At 38.6% G+C, this 22,376-nt stretch overlaps 1 protein-coding gene across 1 annotated transcript; it reads left to right on the top strand.

Annotated features, from left to right (window-relative positions):
- Positions 1–936: 936 nt before the first annotated feature.
- LOC309417484 (desmoglein-4-like) lies at positions 937–21,374 on the top strand (the record flags this gene model as incomplete). The annotated part of the gene is made up of 16 exons (XM_082014991.1): positions 937–984; positions 7,588–7,623; positions 8,005–8,133; positions 8,829–8,984; positions 9,131–9,278; positions 10,181–10,344; positions 10,611–10,745; positions 11,304–11,489; positions 11,671–11,930; positions 12,541–12,683; positions 12,802–13,020; positions 14,029–14,541; positions 16,435–16,583; positions 17,090–17,150; positions 18,775–18,983; positions 20,403–21,374. The coding sequence occupies 16 exons, from the start codon at positions 937–939 to the stop codon at positions 21,372–21,374; spliced, it is 3,528 nt and encodes a 1,175-aa protein (XP_081871117.1).
- Positions 21,375–22,376: the final 1,002 nt, after the last annotated feature.

Here is a 22,376-nt window from a genome sequence, read left to right as displayed (position 1 = left end):
TTCGATTTCTCCATCCCTCACCTATTTGTGCTTGTGCCATCCCAAATGAGGCCGGGAGGGAGCTGTGCAGCACATCCTCCCTTTCCTCCACTACCCGTTGATTTGAGAAGCTCTCCAGTTTCTCTGGCACGGGACATGTGTACATCTCCCTCTCCACCGTGTCAGCAAGAGCACAACCCGTAGGAAGGAAAGGGTATGGCATGAGGAGGCTTTGCAGCTGGTCGACGCAGAAAGTCTCCTTCCTCTGTTTCGGTTACTCTTGTGGCCTAATGAATAAAACACTATTTTTTCCCCCAGATTAATATGTTACCTCTTTAATGGCAGCCCCATTCTGCTCTGAGTGCTGCACCTCTGTGAACCGTGTGCATGGAACTGACTTCTTCACACCTGGAAATAAACAAATGGACTTATATTTTAATTTAAACTAATCATTTCTTAAAGTCCGTATCCTTTACGCTAATATTCATTAAGCACTTCTATTATACCTGGTGCAAGGAGAAAACTGGTAATTGCATTCAAAGCAATGATAAGTTACCATTTTAATGATTCCTTATGTTGTGAGTAATTTATAAATCACTCGGTATCTTCCCAATGAAGCTTGCCTTCTGTTTTTAAAATGTTCCTTTTCGTATCCAACAAAGGGTTTCAGTGCAATAAGAATTAAGGTGTGTCTCTTAGCTTTTACCTGCAAGCAATAATGATGTTGTCAAGCATTTCAGGTGAGACCAGCCCAGGATTTTGGGGTGGGGAAAGACACTCTGTTATACAGCATCTTCAGTGCTTCCCTCAGAGGGAGGCAGAGGCACCGCGAAGGGCTGGGTATAAGACATCTACCGAGTGTCTTTTTAAATAGACACCAGAGTTGGGGGGGGAGGGGAAAAAGAACAGGCTTGTACCCATAACTCGGTTGGACTTGTATCCGAGAAGGCAGATGCCATGGATTGGCTCCCTCACCGAACGGCCGCTTTTCTGTTCCTTTTATTGGTAAGTCAGATTTTAAAACAATATTTGTAACCTCTGTGATTGTGCCAGTTGGATCTTCCCCAGCGGAGCATTACATTTCACAGTGTAAACTACCCCCAGAAAAAAACCTTGTGAAACTTCGCATAGAAAATAAAGCTGTGCATATTTTAAGGTGCACTTCTGAAGGTTCCCTACAAATAATTTAGTTTTTCATTAAACGGTGACAAATGTTTCTTTTGATTATGACTTTCTGCAGTCCGTTGATGTTCAGTATGTGAATTTCTGTGTTTAATTCAAGACTTCAGGTGAATGTTGTCTGTGGCTACTATTTAAGGAGTCACTGTTATTAATAAAAATCTTATTATAAATATCCTAATAACTTGACTGGATATTATTTGGTTCTACGTCTTTATTTTTTTATCAGTCAAGGGAATATGAAGGCGAATCTAATTTTCTAAACTGATTAACAAGAGCGCCTTAGACCTGACCAATTCCTATGGCTATATTTAAGAGAAAAACATGAAATTTAGTGCAGACCTTAGCTGAGTAAAAATCAAGACTTGGTCTGTTTTTTCATACTACAAAGAATTCCCGTCTTGTAGTGCATTAGTGTCTGAGCCGCCATGTGCTGAGCGAGTGAATGCATGATGAAAGTGTTGCTCTTTGGGTTTGTTTTTCTCACTGTAAAAGGAAAGTTGTGGCTATAGTCAAGTGGCATGGCTATACAGTGTGTTCATCAAGGCTCGGAAATTATCCAGAAAGGACTTGAAAGAGTTATGGGGGCCCTTCTACTCCTGCAGTCTGATTTTTGTGTGGGTTATTTTTACTCAACTGTACTGCTCTTCTAAAATTAGGTAGAGGTTTAAGGCCCTGAAGATTGAAAAGAGTAGGTCTTCTATTATGGTTACATCCTCCTGTGGTTTTCATTTTACAGAATATACTAGTAAGTGTAAATGTTTGTAAACATCTTGTTACTGATTCCTCTAGAAATGTTATAGTCAAAGAAAAAGTGTTTGTGGTTACAGAGTATGAAATCCTAAAACTCACTCTGAAAAGATAATCCATTTATTTTAGGTGACAGCTCTGCAGTCAGTAAAGTAGGACTAACTAACACAGGGCAGCTGCCAAGCAAACAACGACAAAACTTGGCAAAAGCAAGTTACGGTTTGGATGAGTTTCTGCTTGTTTAACACAATGCAGAGGTCTGTGAGATTGGCATGTTGCACATCACACTAACACTTCTGGATTTTCATGTCGCATTAGTGACTATTCATTTTACTCAGTTACCTGGTGACGCATACGCCTGATGTGTCAAAGTTCAAAAAAAAGTTCACTCTACTGTATCTAAGATCTGTCCATTCAAAATAGATTTTACTGCTTTACTTCTCTCGGCAACTCTGGAGCCGTTTTCATTCTTTGAGTATATTATCGTTACAATTGTGACTGATGAAGGGTATGTGTTGGGTGAGGAAAAAGGAGCAATTGTGAAAACTGCCATTATGTTTTGATGATTATCAAATATTTGAACTTTTACTACCCAGAGCAAACAATTGTTGTCTTTTTATGCATTCTTCTGCATAGCAGTGTTCATGGTGGCCTGTACCGCTTAACAGCATCTTTCAGCATTTTATGGAAAGCTGATGGACAAACTGTAGAGATTAAGTAAACTATAAATTATGTATCCAATTTTAGTGTATTCTGAGAAACAGTCTCGGTTTTCAGCTTGATTACTCTTTCATGAAAATCACATGAATGGTGTGTCTGGTTAGCATATTGTTAATAAGTTGTATCAGATAAAATTGCTGTGGAGTTATACATATTTTAGTACGCTAGCACACTTTCAAAAAAAGAAAACTTACCAGCCCTGAAACTAATAATTCTCTACATGCATTTCACCATTGGTGGGACTGATTCTGCAACCCCTGCTCACGTGACTTCAAAGGCGTTATTCTCATGAGTAAGAGGGTTCTGTTTGTGATACTTGCACAGACACGTTTTATGGAAATAACCTGTTTGATCAGGTATGACTCTTCTCCTGCCAGCTATCATGTGACAGCTAATAATTGTAAATTCACCACATCTCTTATATGCACTTTTGTCTGGCTACATTTTCCCATGTGTTATCTATGCTTTTTTTTTTTCCCCCAGTTGTTAGGCTATGGTTACACCTCCTACTCATAACCTGGTTGCACATAAAAATCTTAAGGGACTAAATCCTCTCTTTGCATATGCATACGAAACATCTGCCAGGATGTAGCCAGGAACCTGCAGGCTCTTCTGCCAAAAAATTTTGTTGTAGAGATAGAAACTAAAGCAATTCCACATCCAGGACTTATCACCTCAGATTAGGTTCTCAAATCTGCAGTTTTACATTCTTAAGTAAAAATGGCCCCTAAGCAATCATGCATTTGCAGATAGAGCACTCCAAGCCATATTAGAATTCAGGTTTCATTGAGGAGATTTATTGAGGAAACTTAGCATGACTGATTTGAAAAACTCAAATTTGAATGATAATGGCATACATCCTGTATTGAAATTACTTTTCTGTTCATTTTTCTAATGGTTAAGCTCAGTTACTGTATGGAAATTCACTATTTCTGTATGACTCAGCAGAACAGAAACAATCTCGATGGAAACTTTCTCAAAGTGGTCAGTTCTTTGAATAAACATATTTTAAAATAAATAAAACTTTGGAATACATTCTTCTGACTAACAGGAGCATTGGCATATTTCTACTGAAATAGCAAAGGATTCTCTAACCTGGATATAATACAAACTATCGATGTCAGCAGTTGCTAACACAGAAAGCAATAGAAGCACCTGACTTCTGCAGAATTAGAAAACAAAGCGCCAGAAAAATCATCCTGAAAAACTTCCCCTTTAAACTGGAAGAAGCACATTCACTAGTCACCTATGAAAATGAAAAGTATAGATAAAAACACATTCATGTTTTGATTTAAAAGTGATCAAATGGGTTCTCTTCAAAATAGGAGGTTTTGTCTTATGTTTCATCTCTGCTTCTCATTATTTCATATGCACTGATTTATCATTTTTTAAAGAGATGTAGAATGAATAAAAGGAAGCATTCATTATTTCAACCCTTTACTAGTCAGAGCTTTGGCTGAGTAAGAAAGATGTAAAAGTCCCAAAACGCTGACACAACCAGAGCTACCATGGCACCCTTATGACTAATATAATATGTGTGAATTCTCAGCACTCCTCCCATCCAGGCCCATAACAATACCGCTGTTGACTTCAAAGAGAAAGAAGCAGATCCAATATGAATAATGCTGGGAAGATGTTAAAGGCGTGTTCAGTCATTTAGATTTGAGTAGGTGGAGGAGGGAGGATTCCATAATTGCGTATAATATTGCTTGGCAGTCAATTAATGATTAGTTAATTCTTGTTTGTAAATTGCTTTGAAGGTGCAAAGAACCACACACATCCTATGGGCCTAATTCTGTTCCCAGTTACATCAGAATAAATCCAGAACAACTCCAGTGTGACTCTAAGGCGTCATTTTGGACAGAAGGTTGAGGCTCTGTATCATTACAATAAAAGACAAGCTTTCAGACAAGCCACTGTGCAAATGACAGTCACCATAAACATGTTTCCTGCCTGCACCTCTCCCAACGCAAACCAGAAGGAGCTTGTGCAACGAGCCTCTAGTTTCTCTGCAGACTTTCCATTTTTTCACAGTCTCCCAAAGACTAACAGGACAGCAAATCTTCATATCTTTCTGATCGTCTTGCGTATCCCAAGGTCCTCAGGATGCATCCCACACCTTCCAGTGGCTTCTATTGCTTTAATTATCGTTAATCACTAAATCTATGGAAAGTACTGTACTTGGATACTAGTTTAGAAAGGAGATTTGTTCACTACCTAGAAGTTTGCTGGAGTTAGCTGCTAGGACACAGTACTTCTTTGCTGGAAATAGCACTAGGAAAAAAAAAGGATTTGCGTTGCAGAAAGATATTAGATCAAGTTGGATAGATGTCACTCCAGAATTGATGAGGTTTAGCTGGTATACTAGACAGCCTTGGTGTCTGCCTGCCCTCCTTCCTATAACACAGCAGTAACTGAGAGACATACCAAACGCAGACATCAAGTTCATCGAATTAGCCTTTTCAAATACTATCACAAACTGTACTAAGGACTCTGGATTCAAAACTACCAAGACTTCTTTCAAGATCTTCCATTAGCAACACATAACAGAACAGGTTTTTCCTTAGTTAGCACAGGACAAATGTTGAAATACAGGGCCTAAATTTATAATCCCCAACATTACTGATGAACAAATTCCTGACATTCTCATTATTGGTGCTCAAAAACAAAGGATGAAACACCAGTGTAAAATATCTATCTTCAATCCTTGAAAACAGAGCTCCCTATAAGCTGAAATAAGTGTTTTATGAATATTCATGTCCTTAAAGAGCAGAATTCTTTACAGGCATAATTCTTATTTCAGATATACTCAACACAGTTTTTCAGTTAGACCCGCTGAGTACGAGAGTGATGTGGCTGGATGTGAGATATTAGTTTCACTGTTAAATAACAGATTAGGCTACAGGATGCAGACAGTAGACAAGATTCACTAACATTGCACTGGGAGGTGTATACCCATACTTTTCTGGGTCAAGATGCTTGCTTGCATGCCAGAAGGGATTTCAGCCTAAGGGTGGAGAAGATTTCAATGTAGTCACCAAAGGAGGCTCTGCTTTGCCAGTGGGATCAACTGATAAGAGATGTTGAATCAATGCTATTTCTCGTGGACTTCATCACTCAGGTTCTCTGGTGAGGGTATAATCTGCCCCTTCCACTCTCCCATGTTTCCCCAAGCTCCAAGGGGGATTATAAAAGGACAGACCTAAGCACCCACTGCGGTGAAAAAACCCTGCAGTTTACATGGAGTCTGATATTGTTCCTTCTCTGAAATGAGTAATGGCTGCACATGAATGTGAACCCAAATTTTCAGCTGAAGATTTAAATAGTCATCAAGGCATAAACTCAGATTAAAAGATGTATTAATGCTTTTAGCACATGAACGTATTGTAATGATTTTCCTGCAGAGTACTTTTCTTAACCATTTATGTCAACAGCTTGCTCAAAGAAGCAAAAAAATTCCTTACTCCATGAATAGTCCAATAAGTTTCAAGGTATATGCACAGCAAATGGGCAAATCCACAGTCATTCAGAAGCAGATTAGGGCAGCCATTATGTGCCAAGGGCTCAGGGAATGTTCTGGGCAAGATCAGATCATTGCACACTGCTTTGTAAATGACAGATGGTGGACCTCTTATGGCATATAGGTAGACGGGAAAAAGGAGGAAGAGAGAGGAAGGAGGGTGAAGCTGCTGCTCATTATTCTGTTGCATGTAAGAGATTGTTTTAACATGAAGTAAGTGGAAAAAAGTCTGTGCCCATCTTCCAGACTTGACAGAACAATGCAATAAATTTGAAGTGAGGAAAGTCCCATGAGGTAAACCTACCATAGAGAAAAAGATTGTCACAGATTTTATCTAACTGACAAAAAACCCATCAGATAAAACATCAGACAAAAAAAAAAAAAAAAAGCTATTGAACAGTACTGGGAACTGATAAGGAAAGTGGAAAATTGATAACTACGGCTGTTAACCACATTTGGTGAGAAAAGAGAAACTGCAACACTTTCTGAATCACCTGGGTATTTTGTTTCTCCCAATGGTGAATGAAGCATCCAGTTCTCCACATCTCCTATTCTTCACCCTTTGTCATCAAAGAGAGCAGAGGCAGGTCCTAAACCCAAAAGAGATGCTCTGAGGAGGCACATTCACCAAGTGAACTTCATTTTCACACCTTATTTAGGAACAAGGTTAATTAAACTGTGACACCTTTTAAATTGTGCTAATAAAAAAAAAATGAGGATTTTCTATTATTTTAATTTTAAAATAATTACATATTGCATCTGATCCTGCCACCTTTATTTACTCAAAACTTTGGTTGTATAGTAGACTTCAAATCAAAGCCCACTGCACTCCAGGGAAATCTGCCTGATGACTGCAGTTTGCTTTCCATCTTACATTGAATCTCTTCAGCCTCAGTGGGAAGTTTCAGGAAAACATTTTTGTTCTTTTTGGTTAAACTACATAGTGAGGTACTCCAGGTCTGCTGTGGGCTTTCTAAATAAGAAAAAAAAAAAAGAAAGAATAAAGAATAAATTCTTTAGAGTAAATAAATGCTCTTTTTCTAGTTTCCTTGACATACTTTTTAATAACAACTCTTGCAAACACTTCTCTCTTCAGCTGAGGTGTTACAGTCTAAAAATCAGTGTGAAAGATGTATTTTGATATAAGTATAACTCGAAATTTGCTATAGTACATCCATTTAAACTCAAAGTTCTCCCTGGAAAGACAAAATTAATTTTGAAATTGTTAACGCAAGGCATTCAAGTGATGGACATAGGAAAAAATGAATCGCACAAAGTCATTTATGGAAATCCTGTAGCTACAGCCTAGATAGGCTGTTGCAATAGACTTGAGAAAAAAGTACTGCTCCAGTCCTGCAGTTTAACAACGTATGGTAGTTGGATTTTGCTTACTGCTTTTTCCCCTGCATTTTTATATGCCAATCTTCTTGTTTTTGCAGGTACTCTTGGATTTCAGCACAGGATTTCATGTAGAGGTAATATATATTTCTTTAGAAACGGATTTTCTGATCAAATTAAATGTAATCAATGCAAAAATTAAATGGAAAATACTGAACTAAGACATTGCTGAACTTGAAGATTTAAAACATATTTAAATATGAAACAGTTGCAGGTAATAACCTGCTCACCATCTCAAGAGAAATTCTCCTGAACCTAAATGCGCATCTCATACGCAGGAATAATTTTAAAGTAAACATGTACAGTCTTTGTACAGTTTGGGACTCGCAGACATAAAAAAAATGCACAGGATCTATAAAAATCCCTTTTCTCTTTATTGTTGGAAATTCTAAATGTCTGTATTAATTTAAAATGGATTGAAGTTACTGGTCATATGATACTGGAACTCTCTGTCAAAGGTAAAAGAATGGGATGAAAATGGAATGGCAAGATGGAAGACCTTCAGAAGACAAAAACGTGAATGGATCAAATTTGCTGCAGCTTGTAGAGAAGGAGAAGATAATTCTAAGAGGAATCCAATTGCCAAAGTAAGTAGAAAGAAAAACAAAGTGTTCACTGACAAGGAAGTTTTTCTAAAGACAGGCTGATAAAAGCGGAGAGATTTAAAAGTATATTTGCTTAGAGCAGTCAAAGCAGGGAATGTAGAATAAAAGAAAGATGATTCAATATTTCCAGTTCGGCTGAGACAACCTCATAAGCTGAACCCAAATCCCTGCTGAGGAGTGACCAAAGGCTTCCTGGAACGTTGCCGTCAGTCGACTTCCTGGACAGCTCCAGCCGTAGCCTCTTCATGCGCAGCACCTGTGTGCAAGACCATGATATTTTTTTCTTTTCTTTCTCACCCTGAGAAACCCCTGAGCAAAAGTTCGAAGACAGTGCACGACTTCTGTGCGCAGCAAAGCAAAGAAGGTGTCTTCCTATGCTCTCACCACGACTGTACCCTTACTGAGGTCCAGCCGCAGTGGGATCTCCTTTGAAGTTTCTCGCTCCACTCCCCTGCCGGAAGATTTAAGAGAAACACAACGCCTGTCCAGCGCTTATGGGGAGACGGATCTCTAGGCTGACTGTTTTGTAGAAGGGCCTTCCATCGGTTCTGTCAGTTGAACCTTGTGATAAGTGGTTGAGAAACTGAAATTATTAGAGGAACTAATAATAGGAAGGAAAGCCCTGCAGGGGTACTCAGCAAACTGGCATAAATTATTATTATTATCTATTATTGTAGATCCGATCAGATTGTGAAGAAAACCATCCAATCACATACAGCATCTCTGGAGTTGGAATTGATCGTGCCCCCTATGGAATATTTGTTGTTAATCCAAGAACAGGAGAAATTAATATAACATCAATAGTGGATAGGGAAGTAACCCCAGTATTTGTTGTAAGTACTTCCCTTTTTCTTTTACCTTTATAATGATGGATCCAGGGTGGGGCAGGGAGAGCAGAAGGAGACAAATTCATTTGTTTCAGATCGTTACTTTGCTTACTTCCCTTTTGGTTTTAAAACGAGTAAATCTCTTTATCTAGATACGTTGCTTTGCTAAACACTCAGTGACGGGTGTAGATTTGGAACCACCTCTTGAACTTCGAGTCAGAGTTCTGGATATAAATGATAACCCTCCTATATTTGCACAAACTGTATTTACAGGATCTGTTGAAGAAAGCAGTATGGACAGTAAGTAACTATGTTATGCCTATTATAGTATAGTTAGTGAAGCTCCCAGAGTACAGCTAATATAAACCTGGGGTGCTGATTCTACTTTTTCTTAGGCAATGACATATTGCCAGTGGTCAGGGCTACTGCAGAGGAAGGAGCGGCAGATGCTTCTCCAAGTGCTATTCGAGCTGGGGCCCAAGCTCATTGCTTAAAACGAAGCAGAGATGTTTCCTTCCCCCTTTCCTCCCACACATGAATGCTGAATGTTCCAGTTTCTAACCATACCATCATGCAAACTCTTTCAGATGTGAAAATTTAAAATAAATCAGTTCATTCCTTCTCATTAAAAAAAATTAATATTACACTTACACTTATTTCCTTTGAGGGTATATAAAATACATTTTTTCCCATTTTACTATTTCAAATATTTGTATTTGTAGCCTGAGTATTGCAGTTGCAGTAGACTATTACTAAATAAACCCTTACGTGAACCACTAAAATGTTTCTTTTAACCAAAAGTACAGCAATCAACCTTAGACATGCAAATAGCATTGAGGCAATGGTGCCTGACGCTCGTTTTCTACGTTCTAGAAATTCTCATTTAAAATAGTGCAGACTTCTTGCATGAATACCTACAAGCTCGGTACCTACTGTTTTTACATAGTCCCTACAGTGACTTAAAGATGTTCAGTGAAAATCTGCATTATTTCATCTGCCCTTAATTTTTAATTTATTTTAAAGTCATTAACATTCAGTCAGAATCAGCACTGCAAAATTAAACTTTTGTTTTTCTTTGTTAAGGTCAATGAATATATAGCGTCCTATCATTTCTATACACCAAGATTTAGCATTGTCTCGATGAGTTGTTTGCAGGAACAGAACAGATTTTCTTTTTTTTTATTATTATTTTTTATTTTTAGACACACTGGTGATGAAAATAATTGCATCAGATGCAGATGAACCTAATCACTTGAATTCTAAAATTGCCTTCAAGATAGAGAGTCAGGAACCTTCTGGTCCACCCATGTTCATTATGAATAAATATACTGGAGAACTTCATCTTGCAAATTATCTTGACAGAGAGGTAACATTTCCCTTTCCAAAGTTAAATAACATGATGTTGTGGTGTATATGTGTTATGAGAGGACAGTAAAAAAACCAAACCAAAAACTAGAAAGGTTTTGGTTTTTACAAAAATTAAGGGAGAAATACATTTTTTCTACATATTACAACCAAATGCCTAAGGCAAATTCCTGCATTAGGAAATAGTAGCAAGACAAAATGTGTATTTATAACATTTAAGATGTACTTGTGGTCCTTCTAACACACTCACTTCTCTTTCTGTGACAGCAACATAGTAGCTACACTCTTGTCGTGAAGGCATCAGACCGGGATGGAGCTGCAGATGGAATATCATCCCTTTGTAGCTGTAACGTTAAAGTTATTGATGTCAATGACAACTTTCCAACTCTTGCTCAAAGTTCTGTAAGTTTTTAACACCAAGAGCCACATCACCGCTTTAAAACCCCGTTCAAAACCCAGGCGATAACCGAGCCCTTACTAACCCATAGAGCGCTTTCACATTTGAATGCTCAGCTGGATTAACAGGGTTGTTTCCTTGAAGCGTGCTCAAAATCCAATCCATTGCTTGCACAAAAATTCTGATAACATACACATAGATTATTTTTGTATTCCGAGAAGTCAGTCCTGACACTGACTTCTCTGTAGTCAGAGAAATCTGGTTATTCATGCATCCAGACCTGGGCAATATGGCCAGACTATGTAGACTAACCCAATCTTTGTATGATCTTTTCTTATAGAAAGCACAAAGCCGTTTCCACTTAGCTGCCTCTGCAAACACTTGAGGTGATACAGCTCTTCAGATCTGCAGCCAGAACCACAATTTACCCAGAACAAATGATTTTTATTAAGTTGGCATGGACTGTGGGCAGGACATCCTGCAAAAAATCTCTTCAGTCAGCTATGTTTTCCTCACATTACATATTCTAGTGTTTGCTAATAGGTATTTATCTGTCATTCCAGTTTTCAGCAAGTATTTCAGAAAATTCACTCAGTTCAGAACTGCTACGAATACAAGCTCTGGATGGTGATGAAGAGTATACAGACAATTGGTTAGCAGAGTTTTTCTTTATATCCGGTAATGAAGATAACTGGTTTGAAATTGTTACAGATCGAGCTACAAATCAAGGAATCCTTAGAGTAATAAAGGTATGGATAAATATTGTGATTCGACTGTTGAAATAATCATCTTAAAACAGCTTTAATTAATTGCTAACAAAATTAAATGAGCAGTAAATACACAGTCACTCAACTATTTAAAATAGAAAACATTTTAATAAATTAAAGGAACTTTTATTTATTATCTAGTTCTCTATGGTTTGTCTTTTAGGAACTGAATTATGAACATCTCCAAACTCACTCATTGATTATTGGTGTCAGGAATGTAGCTGCCTTCCACCACTCTGTTGCACAGGACTTCCGAATGTCTGGAACACCTCTCACAATAGAAGTAAAAAATGTGATTGAACCACCAAGATTTCAGCCATCTTCAGTTGTGTTTTCTGTATCAGAAAGCACAAGAGTGAACTATGTTGTGGGAACATACACAGCCATCGATGAGGACACTGGAGCTATTGCAACAAATGTTGTGTAAGCTCTGCTTTGCTTGCTTCCTTGGATGGAATAGTTCTTTCAATTGAGATTTCAATGGGATGAGGAATAGGTATTTTAAAGGGTGCTTTAAAAAACAACTTTTAAAATGTTAATGGATTAGCAATAGATTAATCACAATGGAATAGTATATTCTTCAGCCCATTTTTATGCTGTGATTGCTTTTGTTTCCTACTTTCCTTAGCTTTGTGCACAAGAAAAAGAAAATATAATTCTTCTAACAGGCTGTAACTTAAATAAATCCAAACAGATTTTTTTCTAACCCAACCTAAGAATATTTTTTCTTTAAATGTTTGCAACAAATAGGGAGTTTGTTAGCACCTCTAAAAAAGCAAGAAGAAAACCCCAGTAATGGTCAATACTATACAATGAGAATAAAAAAGATCACTAGCAGCTCATTCTACAGTAAGAAAAAAAAATTGACATCTTTTAAAGTCTATGGGAATTTTGCTTGAACAAAGTGAAATGCAATAGAACCTAGTACAGCCTAAAAAAAATACTCTAAAGTGACAAATATTATTTGCAAAATGAATATGTAATGCATATATTCATAACATAATGCTGAGTATTTTTGCTTCACCAAATACAGATATAGTATAGGACGTGATCCAGGTGCCTGGTTCAGAATCAATCAAAACACTGGCGAAATCACACTGAACAAAGTTATTAACCGGGAATCAATCTATGTAATCAATGGGCAGTACACAGCAGAGGTTCTGGCTATCACCAGAGGTAACTCTCTTTGTTCCAGATTTCTCTCTGTTTTTTCGTGTTTCTAGTTTTCCCATCTGACCTGCATGATTTATAGTATCTATATGCCCTCCTAACCACAAATATCTTCTTTTTACAGGGGTTCCTCAATATACGGCTACTGGCACCATTGTGCTTTCAATACAAGACATCAATGACAATTGCCCAACTATCAATACTGAATTAAGGAAAGTATGTATGCATTCCCCATCAGTGATTGTCACCGCAAAGGGTTCGGCTGGTGATCGATATGGTGCCCCCTTTACATTCAGCATACATGGTGAACCTCAAACTACATGGATTATCAGATCAATAAATGGTAAATTAACCTACATTTTATAACAGAATAAACCACAATAATAAGCTCTTATCTAAGATAACAAATTAGGATAACATTTGATAGCAAACAAATAGTTTTTAGAATCTATTCTAATCTCACTTAAATGTGATTTCATGATCATATGAATCCAAGAAGCTGCTCTGGATTTGCATATGTGTGTATATATATATGTGCATATATATACATATATATGTATATACATATACATATAAATATACATAATATATACATATTCAAAAATCGTATTAGAACTACTTTTATGAGAGGCACATGAAAATGTCAAAGAAAGATTACCACTTTTACAATTTATTGTACAAATTGTACTTACTTGTATTTTGAAGAAAGACTTTTTAGTCAGTGCCCAGTGGAGCTTTTCCAGTTTTCTCCGACAGGATATGACAAACTAATGAATTAAACAAATCTCATACATTAGTAAATGGCAGAATTTGCATAACTTGCTGAATGCATAGAAGACTATATTAAATGGTAAATATCACAAAGACGACTGTATTAAATGGTAAATATCATAATTATAACTACTCTTGTGTCTCCTATTTGTCCTAAACAGATGCAAATGTGTAACTTTAAATATTTTAAAACTACTGAAAAACACATGTAAATTCCTTGTGAGAGAAAAAAAAAGTAGAAAACTTGAAATTTTTATGTTCAGTACTGTGCAAACAAAAATCAGCAGTAGTTGTAAAGGAGTGCATTTGCTTCTTTTACATTTCTCAGGTTAAAAAGTGATGACTAGTCTGATCTGGCTTAGGTTTTCCAAAAGAAAAAACTAGCATAGATGAATATCATAAGTTTCAGCTTTCCATAAGAAGTACTGTAGATGCATAAGTAACTGAAGATCTTGGAATGGGAACAGTTAGTCTTCATTCTGTTCTATGAACATTACTCACAAAAATTATAGATTTGTACAATATTTATAGTCAATAGCATAAGCTAAATATTTTTCTCTTTTTTCTTTTTTCCCCAAAGCTTCCTCTGCAGAACTAGTGAGTCAGAACATTGACTTTTACCTTTATAGGATCTATATCAGCGTAAGGGATAACCAAGGCCGACGCTGCCTTAAACCACATATAATTCCTGTGCAAGCTTGTCAGTGTGACAGTCGTAATTACTGCACCAGTGGGGCCACGAGAGTAATTATCATCGGTGGTGGTGGCAGTGGTGGTGGTGGTGGTGGTGGTGGCGGTGGTGGCGGTGGCGGTGGCGGTGGTAGTACTGGTGGAGGAGGCCAGACAGGTGGAGGAGGAACAGAACAAGAAGGTGGTGGTAATGGTGAGTCTGGACCTGGAGGACAAGAAACTGAGGACCACACAGACTGGCAGGTTTACACTGGTGGATACAATGAAGGTGATGAAGGATTTACTGCAGCCACTGATGATACTTATAATGGAAACGGAAATTATGGCAGAAATACCCCATCTTCCACTACACTTAGCGGTGCTGCCATTGGCCTGATGTTTCTTGGTGGATTAATATTTGTTTGTAAGTATAACATTAAGAAAATAATTGTATTAATTTTCTAAAAGGTGTATTTTTAAAATTCTTCTAAAATAAGGTGACTTTTCAGGTTGGTTGTTAACCTGTTGGTTCCCATGGGCCATTTGACAGAGAAAAAATTGTCTTTTAAATTATATGACTTTCTATCTATTTTATATTCTATACTTTTATATACATATTTCATTCAGAAATAACTATTTCCTTCCTAAGACTTAGGATTTTTTTCCTAAGGTGTTATCCAGTTCTCAGGCCAACAGACAGGACAGAAATGTTTATTAGAAGATTCAGAAGATTTTGGGCAAGAGTTGTCCCTGCCACACTTTGCAGTTCCTACTTCCATTACATTACTGAAAGAAATGGACAAGTATCAGCTCCAAGCTGGGTATGGAAAGATGTAAATAACAAGCTTCCTTTGAACTCAAAGGCAGATTTCAGTAGTAGAACAATAAACATAATCATCTTAAATTTTGAACCTTTTGGCTATTGCTGACAAACTTTACATCTATTAAAAACAAGTAACGTTTGTGGTAACAGGTTCAAAATAGATTGTTCATTCATATGTCCTAGTGTTTTTGAAGAAGTATAAATTTCAGGGATAAGAATGACTCAAGTTAGACTTTATGCGAGCAATTACTTCTCAGACCCCCACAATCAGATGTAACCGTCTTTCCATCATTGCCTGGGCATCAAGCAATCAACATCTAAAATTTCCCAATGCAGAAATACTGACTATAAAACCAGAGGAAACTGATTTTTCCCCTGATTTTTTGAGGAGGGCGTTTTGGTTTGGGTTTTGATCTTTGATTAGTAGGAATGAACCAACACAAAATTTTGAAGCTGCAAAAGGCTGTTTTGTTTGTAGTTCCTAGGCGGTTAATGTTACAGGACAGACTGTCTTTCTGCCTTTGGAATTCTCATCTCCTAGTCGGTAGTCTGGAGTAAACACATCCTTAGTTGCGCAGCGTGATGTAGCACTTTGTGCATTCTATAGCCCTTTCCCCTTTTCTCTTCAGTTCACTTTGATGTTAAACCAAGAGTTTTGGATGCTCTTCTTAGTCTGGTGTAGGCAACTGTCTCTCCCTGCTCCCTCTGCAGCGATAGGAGGTTACTAACTTAGCCATCTCGGTTCAGGACCTAAAGACAGCCAGAATTAATATTGCAGTATCTTTCTAAAATGAGCAATGTTTTCAATGTTGGCATTTAAAGCATTCAGCAATTTCCAGCACTGAGTTATTGAAAGAACTAGGCATAATCCAGCACACTGGGAAACCTGACTCACTCTATGTAATCATTTGGTAAAACTGGGGTTTGGGGTTTACCTCTATTGTTTTTTCAAATCAAGCGTTAAGTATATATGATGTGAAAAATGTGACTGGAGCCTTAGTCAAAGATCACTGTAGCCAGGTGGGTATCACTCCACTGATTCTCATGTCTCTATTATTACTAATGTGTATTTCTTTTCAATTACAATACCTGAAGGGACAAATGTATGCTTATATATCAAGAGTGAATATCACTGAATGCTATATGCGGCAAGACTGGTTCTGTTTGTTTAATTTTCATATGCAACTTATCTTCATTAAGCTGAGATAGATAAAAGTCTGTTCCCAGGTGTACAGGAGTAAATTTGGAGTAACAGCCCTACTCCACCCCCGCTTTGCTCTGCTATAACTAAAGGTACAAATTATTCTGAATTTCCAAATACATTTCCAAAAGCAGCTAATGATTCTGAAAGCCAGACTTGCAGCCTGCTTGATTTGAAACATTTTAAAAGACATATTTTGAAAAGTTCTTGAGCACCTGCCCTCTGGGAAAAGCAGCTATTCCTCTGAGGAAGAGATGTCCTAAATCTCTGTTTCCTGTTTCTTTCCTGTTAAGTGATTCCAATTCTGATGTCAATGAGCGACTGTTGTGGCTGTGGACCTGGCGCCGCAGGTGGAGTTGGAACTGGATTTGAACCTGTGCCCGAATGCACAGAAGGGGCAATTCATCCATGGGGAATAGAGGGTGCACAGCCTGAAGACAGGGTCAGTACATCCCATGTTTCTAAAACCCACAGAAACTCTCATTTATAGAAAAGATGGCATTTGACTAGAAGCATCAAAGTGATTGTAGCATTGTGTCATCTTCTAAAAGAAGCCTGGCATTGTCGACAATTCCCAGGCAGATATGAAAAGTGATTCTTAATTAACATTTGCAGGTGGAGTTTTTGTGGTTTAAGTTGTGTTCAATTAACTTGGCCCAACAGTTTGGTGTTACTATTCCCTCAGCTGAAACACAGTAACTAGCAAGCTGTTTCGGTGCAAAGTAGGACAAGCTAATACAAACCATCTTCATTGATCACCTTTTACCCTGACCATGAAAAACATTTGGAGTCTTGTTTGTTTTGTCTTGTTTTGTTTTATGGATATGGTAATTAATAGCTATTGTTAACAGTTTAGACTGCTAATTCCTTAACATGATTCATCAAGTCTTGGTCTTCATATGGGATTTTCAAAGTCATAATTCAAGGAGTCAAAATACTGTTTTCCAGGATGTCTCTCACATTCTTGCCCCAACAACAGCTGCGGGAGGTGATTTTGGTGAACCGTCTGGTAAGCAGATCCTAAAATTTTCTGTGTGTGCTATTATAAAGCTATCTTTCAGAACTTCATGCCTTCTGATTCAAGGATCACTTTGGTTTCTCAGCTACAACCCAACCCTTCCAGTCCTCCATCTACAGATAGTCAAACTGATGCTAGTAGGACTTCCAGTATGAATAAAGGATCTGAGTTTTAAGCCTTTGAGCAGATTCATTTCTGCAAACTACATTTATTTTGAAACACCTGCCGAGGCTTTCAAATCTCAGGAAATTTTTCTTTATCATTCCTGCTAGTGAATAGAGGGTCTTTTCAAGACCAGTTTTAGTAGAAAAAAATCTTGAGGCCATAATAAGGAAATTTTCTTTCATAATTCAGTAGTGGAATTCAGTTCTTCCCAATTTCCAGGCTCTACTTCCCACAAGGGAGAACAGGACCTGTCAAGTAGCCACTTAATTGCTAACCATTTGTGCACTACCCTAGACAGAAAGCTGGTACATAGCACAATAAATTTGTGCTTCTGAGAAAAGGTTCCCCCAGGAATTCCGTGGTCATAGAGAACAAGTCAAGCTCTGCAGTGCCACCTTCTCTTTGCAGTGCCATTCCTTACTCCACAACAGGAAGGATGCTGGCACAGTTCCATTTTCACTAGCTTCTTACAGGAAGAAATGTCACTCTGCAAGACAACTTCTCTGATGACTATTGGTTATTCAAAAATGTTCTCAACCTTAAGGTAAAATCAAGAGAACATTTTGGGGCATACATGTGAATTAAGAGTCTTTCTTCATTCTCAGGGAAGTTCTGCTGCCATGATAATTGAAAAGTTTAAGACTTCATATGTGGTTTACTTTATTTCCACTGTTCACTATCATTACGGTGAAAGCCCCTGGTTCAAATTCTATGAACTAAGACTAACAAGATTAAATTAAAAATATATACATAATTTAGCCTATGTTTCTTAATGTAATCAGAGTCAAGACTACAGTATACAATTGGTTTATTATATTACATGCTAATATTTATGACCACCCTTTCCTTGTTATCATATATGAAAAAATCTGGATAAAGTTTATAATTTATTGTAAAGTTCATTTTCATTCTGCATTATGAACACTGGTGGTTATCATGATCAATTGTTGTTCTCCCAAATCCCCTTTAACAATTTAACAATTAAGAAATGTGAAAGAAGTTGCAAAGCTATTTTTTTTTAGAAAAGAGTTTATGGCAAAACAATGTTAACCCTAAAGTGATAATAAATATACATTTATGTATTTATGTATTTGCATAAATACCCATAAGCATTACCTGATTTTCTAATGCAAATCCTATGACAGCATATATGTACACCAAACAGGAGTCTCTCCAGCCAATTACACAAGTAAATCATTGATTTTCAAAAGCACATATGCACATGCAGACTAGCCTCAGGAATTAAATCAAGGTCTTAGATGTCTGCTAATATGCACTTAATTTTTATTGCAGTTTCATTGTTTGGCATATGTGCATGGATCTGTGACTGAAATTAGTCTGAGACACCTTTAGAAACTCAGTAGTGTCATTGTACTGTTTGCAAAAACAACTGGCAAATTCTGTGTAAATTTTCACAGAGCACAGGAAGGGTAACTTCTTCTGTTTTCAGACATATATACAAACACGTACGGAGGAGGAGGAGTAGTAGCTTCTGGTGTTGAAGAAACTACAGGGGTTGGCTACGGCACTGGTACTGGTTACGGAACAGCTGGAGGAATTTCTGGAACAGGGGAAGCAAAAGGGTCAATTGGAGGAACAATAAAAGAGTATCGAGAAGGAGGGGTGAACATGGCCTTCCTAGACAACTACTTCTCTGAGGTAATTACCTGATTTTCTTTGCGTTACATCTGCGAGCTTACTGTTGGATTCTCCTCCCCAAGTTACACGGTGGAAATCCAAAACAACTCCATTCAGGTTGAAGCTTCCGTGATGTAAGACTGGTGTGAGAGCAAAGCTGACTGTACTAACAGGAAAAACTATGACCCTAGTAATACTGCTTTTGAGCTGCTGGCATAGTAGATTCAATTGCTCTATAGCCTTTTTGTAAAACTGGTGAACACGGTGCAGTTATGGATAGCAAGCAATTAAATTATTTCAGCTTCATAAGTGACAACCAAATTTATATACTTGCCACCTTTTCCAGTGTATAAACAGATAATAACTTGGTGAATTTTTTCATACATACTTCCTGTATAGCTTGTTTAATGAAGTGACTTTAACCCTTAAAGAGCTATGAACACCAGTTCACTTTCTTCCTTATTTTAATTGCCCTTTCTGTTCCCTAAAGGACTTGTGAACTGCAAGCGACACAAATATGCAGTTTTGCAACTGGTAACATATTAATTAGCCTTTACATATGGGATAAAAAAATGCTATGGAGTTTACATGATTAATGGGTTAATGGGATATATTTTCATAATTAGCATGAACTGATTGCACATGTCACCAAAATAGAAATTAATATATAAGGATTGTTGTATTTCAAAATCCAAACAAAATTCAGTTGAGGAGAGGGCAGAGCAGTCCTGAAGTCCTGAGCCCAGGCTTCTCCCAGATGTCGATCTCCCTGCCTAAGCAGGGAGCACTATGTATTAGCTGTCTGCCAGCTGTAGGCCTCCACAGATTACCCCTTCTACTGACCATCCTCTCCCTCCCAGGCCTCCCCTTGTGTCCTTCCCTGCTTCCTCCAACATCACCCCTCACTCATTTTAAATTCTCCTCTTTCCTGCCTGATCCGTCTGCACTGAGCACCCCACCATCCCCGAAGCCATCACTAATCAGTGATCTTCATCCTGCTCAAAATAGATCCCCCTCTGGGCTCACCAAGCCTTCCTTGCTGTGGTCAACCCTCCGTCCCATGCTCCCTGGCCTGGCCTCTCCACTGCTCCCCTCTCCATCCTGCTTCGCCCCTCTCCCTACAGCCTTGTCCAGATATTGCTGCCCAAAGAGTACATTCGTTCCCCCACCCCTTTTGCTCTCTCCCTTCATCCCACACTCAGACCCACTGATAGCACACCAAATTTGAGATGCTAAGTGTTTGCAGAAACAAGAGTAAAATATCAGTAACATTTGAATAAAACTTATTTCAAGGTCACAAAAATGTTGATGATATAATTTGTCCAGTTGACGTCCTGTTTTTCAAGTCAGCCAGGCCTTACTACAGTTTGAGTCTTCATGGTTAAAAATGTGATGAAAAGTCACTCTATTCTCCTTTTTTTCTGGTTTTGCAAACTACAGAAAGCATTCGTGTATGCAGATGAAGACGAAGGTCGGCCAGCAAATGACTGCCTATTAATATATGATCATGAAGGAGTTGGCACGCCTGTTGGCTCTGTGGGTTGCTGCAGCTTTATTGGAGAAGATACAGATGAAACGTATTTGGATACATTGGGACCAAAATTCAAGACGCTGGCAGAGATCTGTCTGGGAAAAGAGATCGAACCTTTCCCTGATGTCAGCCTACCCTGGCCATCCGTTAACATCACTTTTCCCAATGCCGAAAGCGATCTAAACCTCCCACCACCTGGAACCACCATTGTAGTCAACGGATCTGCACCTATGCCTCCCCCAGTTGGCACTACAACTGTTGTTACTGAAAACACCTACACATCTGGGTCAACCATACAGCCCCCAAGGCCAATGCCAGATCCTTTGCTCCACGGCAACATGACGGTGACTGAGACCTACACCTCTGGCTCCCCCTCTCTTTGTGTTGACCCCCTGCGTGCATCCAACGTTGTTGTAACAGAAAGGGTTGTCGGTCCTGCATCTGCCTCTGATTTGCGTGGCATGCTAGATATCCCCGATCTTGCAGACGGATCCAACGTTATCGTCACGGAAAGAGTAATTGCGCCTAACTCCCGGCTCCCGACCTCTCTGAGCATTCCCGATTTGGTAGATGGGTCGAATGTGGTGGTGACAGAAAGGGTTTTCAGGCCTGCTTCTGGCATGCCGGGCAGCTTAATAAATATTCCCTCGGAGTTATCGAATGCCCACAACGTGGTGGTCACCGAGAGGGTAGTGTCAGGGTCTGGGATGAGCAGTCTGGGAGGGACAAGCCTAGCAGGAGCAAATCTGGGCGGCCTGAGCAGCGCGGGTCAGATGCTCAGCGCCGACTGTCACCTTGGTCAGGCGATGGGCACAGCATCCCCCAGCACCTCCCGGAGAAGAGTGACAAAGTACAGCACTGTGCAGTACTCCAGTCAGTAAGGCCTCTGCTGGCACCCCTTCCTGCCGAAATCGCCATTTGCACCAACACTCGTTAGCTGCCACCCACCAAGAATATCGTTATTATTTATAACTAGGAAATAGCGCTAAAGTTTCAGGAGTTAGTACTCGTGTGAGGATCTCTGAAGGGTGCCCCATTTCAAGGTCAAACGCAAGACACTGTCAGTGAAGGGAAAGTTGAAGTTAGCTTTAAATTTATTTCTTTCTCTCCACCTAGCACCGCAAGTGTATAAACAGATGTTCATGTATTTAGAGAGAGATCTGATTACTGAGCGGAGCAGTGAGAGGGGATCCTTGTGTGCATACAGTATCAGCATGAATTAACGTTGTATAAAAAAGTGTTAAAATACTGTACTGCTGAGGGATCTCCCACAGTAAGTAGATTTGGGTTAATAGCCCCTCACTGACAAGACAGGAAAAGAATGTACTTAATAATTAGTCAACTCAAGACTAAACAAGCACTTTCAAATGCATCACTTTACTTTGCATGTAATTCAAGGAGCGCTACAAAATGGCACTTTCAATCATTTCTCCCATCACCAGCAATAGTTATAAATAATAATCATATAAACACAATACATTTTCATCGCTTTCTGAAGTTCTCGGTAAAACAAACGCTCTTCCACGGCCTGCCATGTTGTTACTCCCATGGTGAGGAGCGTGACCAGCAATTTGCCGCAGCCGGCGCTGCCGTGCTGACACTGTCACCCAGGAAGAAGTTGGCTTCATCTTTTCTTCATTACCGTTACAGCTTTACTGAAATCTAAAAGGACTTCAGTGTCAACCAGGAGATCTTAGTCAGATTTTTGTGCCAAATTATGACTACCATTTAAGTCTCCAATGTCAGGTTATATTAAGAGGGCTATAATATACTGTGCCACTTCTCTTTTCTAATACTGACAAGAAAATAAAATCTTAGAAGCTTTGTGATGCGGGGAGGCAATAGAAGGTATTGTATCACCGACACTGGTAGCCGAAGTCCTT

This window comes from Phaethon aethereus (assembly GCF_964289735.1).
Source record: "Phaethon aethereus genome assembly, chromosome: 2".
Lineage (NCBI taxonomy): Eukaryota > Metazoa > Chordata > Aves > Phaethontiformes > Phaethontidae > Phaethon > Phaethon aethereus.
This window is presented reverse-complemented; position numbering and strand designations above follow the sequence as displayed.